Source organism: Parasteatoda tepidariorum, chromosome 10, assembly GCF_982258835.1.
Source record: "Parasteatoda tepidariorum strain Cologne lab strain chromosome 10, Ptep-v5.0, whole genome shotgun sequence".
NCBI lineage: Eukaryota > Metazoa > Arthropoda > Arachnida > Araneae > Theridiidae > Parasteatoda > Parasteatoda tepidariorum.
Genome location: NC_141764.1, coordinates 19,624,896 through 19,631,883, shown reverse-complemented (window position 1 = coordinate 19,631,883; position 6,988 = coordinate 19,624,896). Strand labels below are relative to the sequence as shown.

Here is a 6,988-nt window from a genome sequence, read left to right as displayed (position 1 = left end):
TATATGGTATTTAAATCATTCATTTGGTAATTTTTCTGTTCACTATGCAGCAGTTTATCGAAAATTCAAGTTTTTAAAATTATCGCTCTTATTACCACAAAATGCAAAAGTCAAAAATAAAATGAACCGAATTAGTGATTATCATGCCATACTCAAAGGCAGCGGTTCCCAATTATTATTTAGGCTTCCCTCTACGGAATTCCGATATTACGATTAAAGTTTATTAAGGTAATTGTGAACGTTATAACCAAAAAAAAAAAGACTATTTTAAAAATATTTAATTAGAGGAATGAAGAATTTTCATTGTTTCATCATTAACAATCTAAAATAAGGTTTTATAGCCGATAGTTAAATTTGCAATCCTTGTGCTATATCTAGTCAATTTTGAATTTATTTTTGGTGTATATACAAAAGCTGAAAATGAATAAGATAAGCCGAATTATAGTTTATTTCTAAATGAACTGAAGAGACTAGTTATGAACGCTATACAAATGATAATTTAGAAAGCATTTTTCTTTATAAAAGAATTTAGTTATTTTATATTGATTTGAAAAGTGTGGTAAAAAATATTAATGTAATATTTTATAAATGCTTATTTTTTTCCTAATTTGATCAACATTCAACACTTTTTGCTTTTAGAAATATATTTTCATTTAAAAAATGCCATTTCTATTTAATTGGTATTTTACTTCAAATAATTTAATAAAGGAAACAGAAAGATTATATACGATATGATTTATATGTTGGATCAAAATATAATCAGAGATTATAAAAGAACTAACTAGAAGTTATAAAAGTATTCATCCCAGGTTGTAAAAAGTACTAATTCGCTCTAAAATCATTAAGTTCCATAGAAGACAGTTTGGAACTACTTTCCTAAGGTATCATGATAAAATTAAAAAATTTAACACATTTACTACCGAACAGCATGGCAAAAAACTATATTTTTATTATGTTAATTTCATGAGAAGTCATAACCAGATCAATATTGAAAAAAACTATCCTGTATTTTGTTGTTCCCATAAATACCGAAAATTTTACTATATTCTAATAGTTTTGACCATACTTTTTTTTTTATCAGTGTAGTCAGTACTATGATTCACAATTCATAAAAGGTACTGTATTGTCGCATGCAAACAGATATTTTTTCTCAAAATTTAGGAGAGTCTTCTATTTTGACACCTCAAATTATTTTAAGAAAATTATTTTTTCGCAAAATTGAAGGGGAAAAAAACACGAGTCAAAAAGTTTCACATCAAGAACATATCCAGAAATTTTCGACAAAATCAAGAATGTCAAGTATCCAAATGACTTAATCTATTAATTTTTTTTTAAAAAAATTTAAAAAATTCGCAAAGCAGGTGTGCATAATTGGGGCTGAAGATTATGAAATCTAACACGAAACTGTGAGATCGTGGCTTCTATTCCAGCTGATGACAGTTTTTTATTTTTATTTCTTTATACTGAAAAATGTTTTTCTTATTTTTTTTTAAGTATGCATGTAAAACTAATAATTTAACAATTATTTAAAAAACTAGAAGGCTCCGCCCCTCGTTCACTTTGCTCACTAACCCTCGTGGTTGCTTTTCATTAATCATTGCAGATATGAGGAAAAACGGCTATTTCCATTTTTTTACACAAAAATTACGATTGCCATTTACATTTTAAAGATGACTAAATTTAAGCAAATCAATAAAATTGGAAAATTGGTACCCCCCGCAAAGTTATCACTCAGTGAAGATAAACTCGAGGGATAGAGCATTTGCCTTCGAATAAGGTGAACCGAGTTCAAATGCCAGTGATGGCTGCTGATCGATATGAATTCTACTCCCGGCTTGCACCGACCACAGTGCTGACGTAAAATATACTCAGTGGTAGACGGATCATGGGTTAGATCCCCCTTGCTGTCAGACTAACCGGCTTTCGTGGTTTTCCTCTCCATGTAACTCAAATGCGGGTTGGTTCCATCAAAACGTACTCCACGAAGGCAAAAATTTCATCAAATACTCGATCCTGGAGTTCTCTTGTTTGCTGGATTGGGTTCAAAATTACAAGGCTACGGAGTTGAACATTAGTAGTCGAAACTCGAAAATGGATGGGCTTTTCAATGACTGTTATAAAATAAACGAATAATTTGGCTGTAATAGCCTGGTTGAGGACTATGGACTCGTGTTCATGAGAATGGGAGTTCGAATCCAGCTGGCCGAAGAATACCCATGTATAAAATGGTGACTGGTGCATGCTAAATCTGTCTGGGTCACAAAGTTCACTAAGTTCTCATAACAAATCAATACCTCTGGGTACTGATCCAGAAGCTCCCTACTCTTTTGCATTGAGTTCAAAATTACAAGGCTACGTAGTTAAACATGGGTAGTTGTAAACTCAAAATTGAGTCAGTGTTTCAACGGTGGTCATAAAAAGAATAAAACTAATAATCAAATTATACTTTCATGTATTTCTTTCTAACTCCTAGCATATTTTCTACACCCCTTCATAATTTCATGTTTCTAAGTCTATGGATTTTGAGCAGCAAAGCAAAATGTAACGTTAAGAAATTTTTTTAATAATTTAATGTTAATACTCAACAGTAAAAAATGACAGTTTTCCTCAGGTGTATATAAATAGAATTGAACTTATAAGGGCCCCATCTTTTTCAGTAGCTTGGGGCCTGGCCGAACTTAAATCCAGCCCTGATTAACCTGATTTCTGAAAACCGAAACTTAAGTATAAAATTGCCCTTAATCGGAATGACGTCTGGTTTTAAAACTTTAATTAACAAACCAGTAACAAACAAATAAATAGAAGAGAACCGTGTCCGCTCTTGAAATTGAGACAACCCTTAATGCGCGCCAAACACAAACAGCGATTTTTTTTTTTTTTCAGTCACTAACATGGCCTTATTATCTGCTAATATGCCTTTCGTTTTTCCAGCTAATTAAATATATTTTAAATTTAAAAACTGCTGTATTCCGAGTTAAAAAGAACTAACTATTTACTTAATAGTAACAAATATTATAAAAAATGGCGCGAAATGACATCAAATTTATGAAATATTTAATGTTAAAAAAATACGCTTAAAGTTTGCGAAATTAACATTTTTGCCTTACTGTCGCCAAATAGCAGCCTTAATCAGGATTGCTCACAACCTAATAATCAAAAATAAGCAAAAATCGTCGCATACCACGTGATGAAGGCGGAGTCAATTGACAACTCCTTGTCTAAGCGAATCAGTGAATTGCGAAATCGTCATTATTTGACGTTTTTGACCACGCCTCATCCGGAAACTCCCTGCAGGCACTCGCAGGGAACTCGCCAAATTTTGGCGTCAATCACGTTATGAAAACTCTCTCCGTAAACGTAATGAAATATTCTTATTTAGTAGCTATTTAAAAAATTGGACATTTTTTCATCATATTTTGTGTGAAAATAATCTCTTACATAAAATCTTAATATGGCGGTGTTTATAGCAAATTGTTCTGTGATATAAATCTAATTTTGTTCTAATTATAAATAACACATTATTTATGCAGTATGTGCGATAAAACATTCTCACAGATCGATAACTTAAAGGAACATTCGTCTATTCATACTGGAACTAGACCTTATTCATGCGATGTATGTGGTAAAACATTCGCAGAAAAAGGAACTTTAAATCGACACTACTCTATTCATACTAGAGAGCAATCTTTTTCCTGCAATGTGTGTGATAAATCTTTCCCTCATATAAGATATTTAAAGCAACATTCTCTCACTCATTCTGCAAAAAGACCTTTTATATGCAGTATTTGTAATAAGACATTCTCACAGATAGGTCACTTTAAGAATCACTTACCTATTCATTCAGGAGACAAACCATATTCATGCAGTGTGTGTGATAAATCCTTCACATATAAGACAAACTTAAATCAACACTATCTTGTTCATACTGGAGAAAAACCTTACTCATGCAGTGTGTGTGATAAAACATTCAGACAGAAGAATCACTTAAATAAACACTATCTTATTCATACTGGAGAGAAACCTTACCCGTGCAGCGAGTGTGATAAATCATTTAGTCGTAGACGTCACTTAATTGATCACTTTCTTATTCATACTGGCGAGAAACCTTATTCATGCAGGGTGTGTGGTAAAGCATTCACTCGGAAAGCTACTTTAATTGGACACTCTCTTATTCATACTGGAGAGAAACCTTATTCATGCAATCTGTGTGATAAGAAATTCATACGGAAAGGTACCTTAATTGAACACTCTCTTATTCATACTAGAAAGAAATCTTTTTCATGCAACATGTGTGATAAATCTTTCACGATTGAAACTGAACTAAATCAACACTATCTTATTCACGCTGAAGAAAAACCTTAAGTATTTGTGATCTTATGTTCACATTTAAAAAAAAACTAACACAATCTGTGTGTAAAACATTCACACAAAAGTGTCACTTAATTGTATAATCTCTTGTTCATACTAGAGAGAGACCTAATTCTTGCAGTGTGTGTGATGAAAACATTATGGAAAAGTATTTTTGTTAAACACTCTCTTGTTTTATATTGGCGAAAAATCTTTTTCATGCTGTGTGTACAGGGGTCTGTCTAGGTTTTTCTGACAGGTACCTATTTTGTGAAAATTTAGACGTAATTTGTGAAAAATTAAAAATTATATTAAGAAATCAACACAAAAATATGGATTTATCGTTTCTTAAGGGATACAAAAATGAAATTTTAAGAAAAAGTATTTTGTGAAACTACCGTTTTTCCAAAATTGAATTTGTGAAACTACTGTTTTTCCTAAAGTTGAATTTGTGAAGGTACCGCTAAACGGTAGTAAATTCGGCCTGGACAGAACCCTGGTGTATCATAAAACATTCACAACAAAGGTGTTTTAACACTCATTTCCATTGCGGCAATGGCGCTCTTTTGCCTCACCCTTTGCAGGGTTGGTTTTTTTCCTGTATAAATCATGGGAAAAAATGGAAAAAACCTTGTAAATACTATTAACCCATGTTTATTTATTTACAGATATAATGATTTATTGTATTTATAACTGATTGGAATATATATTTCCATATTCTAGCAAATATTAATAATTATAATATGATATACATATATATATACACTACACTACAATAATGAAAGAGACACTTGGAGTTATTGACATTTTTATAAATAAATTTCTAAAGAAATACTTAAAGAATTATTTTATACATTTAAAGTTCATGCTATTTTTCATTCTTGAGAGTAAGATTTACAGCTTTAAGAGGTTTGAAAGACCGACAAATTACAAAAAAAAAGCAAGTATTTTTGAACACCCCATTCCAGAAAATTGAGCAATAAGCTTGTAAATTGTATCAATTACTTTAGATATTAGTTGAAATAAGTGCATAATTTTTAGTAAACATAGAGTAAATATTATTGGAGATATGGATATTTTTATAAAAACTAATTTTTTTGCTTTAACTTTATAAATATTCAATACTATTTGAATTCTAGTTACAAGCTTGTAACTTGATTTTCTGGTATAGGGTGTTCAAACATACTTGTTTCCTTTTGTAATTTATTGTCTGTCTCCCAAACACCTGAAAGCTATAAAATTTAAAACTTGTTGCTAAGCATTACGAATCGCATGAACTAAACATCTCTTAAGTTATAAAAAAAATCCTTTAAGTATTTCGTGAGAAATTTTTTAAAAAAATGTCAAAAGCTCAGTGTCTTTTCCATTATTGTAGGGTGGGGTATAACAGCAAATAACAAACCATTGGATAAGTGATATGATGTAAGCTATCACCTAAATTGTAATTATAAAACTAATTTTTCACATAACCAGTTTAGGTAGATATTCTTACTATTGAAAACTTAATCTGATAAATGTATTAGATTTTAAATATGAGCTAATAACCATTAATTAAATATTAAAAAATAATAGTTATAAATTATGTTATTGTATATCATAACTTTATTACAGCTGTATTTATATATACAAAAAGTAACTGAATAACCAGAAAGCTCAAATAAGAATTATGGAATTTTATAAAAAGAATAATTAAATAATTTTAATAATATATATATATTTTTTTTTTACTAAGGAATAATGGGAACATTAAAAAATATGTAGTGGCAATAAGTATATAGTAAAATAAGGATTTATCTTACCAATCTTTTGTCATTTATTTTTATAAAATTTGATTAGGAAAAAAAAAATTATTTTACTTCTTTCACTTATTTTTAAGATCAAAATTTTCCAAAACAATTATTTGTTCAAATGAATTATAAGTTTAAAATTATAACATTTTATGTAATAAGTTTTCAAAAATCAGAAGAACAAGAAAAATGAATATTGATAAATACATTAGAAATTAAGATAAAAATGTTATTATTAAATCAGAAGACCAGACCACTGATAATATTTAAATGCACAAGTGTTTTATTTTGGCCAAAAGTTAGGTTAATTTAAAATTCAATGTATGACAGACATTAAAAAAATTTATATGGCAATAACTGGCCTTGTTGTAGTTCAAATAGTAAATCAGAAGAAAATAATACTTAAATAAAAAACTAAAAACTGGACTACTCAATGAAGCCAATTTAAGAACAGAATTTTTTTTTAAAAGGACAGAGCAAGAAGAAAAATTATCTTTGTTATAATATACAAAATTAAACATTTATCTGAAAAGTTATAATTTATAGTCTGCTTGAGAAAAAAAGAAAAAAAAATTCAGCTTTATCAAAACTAATAAAATAAATTTATTCCAAAAATTTAATAAACTTTTTTTTACTTCAGAATGGCCTTATTCTATAAAAAAAAAAATTATTAGTTCCAATCATATTTTAACTTTTAGAGTATTGAAAAACTCACATTATTATATGGTCACCAAACTTAAAATTTTCTTTACTTAACTTGATAGGAATTAATACTTAATGTGGAGAAGAGTAGTTATCGACCACGTCAACCGTCATCTATGAAAGGTACCCTACCCTAGAATCCAGTTGACATG

General features: G+C 29.3%; 1 protein-coding gene across 1 annotated transcript; it reads left to right on the top strand.

Moving 5' to 3' along the window:
• Nucleotides 1-3,263: 3,263 nt before the first annotated feature.
• On the top strand, nt 3,264-5,813 carry LOC122271810 (uncharacterized). Its single transcript, XM_043054280.3, has one exon. It carries the CDS (start codon nt 3,532-3,534, stop codon nt 4,360-4,362), a length of 831 nt encoding a protein of 276 aa, XP_042910214.1. The 5' UTR covers nt 3,264-3,531; the 3' UTR covers nt 4,363-5,813.
• The last annotated feature ends 1,175 nt before the right edge of the window (nt 5,814-6,988 follow it).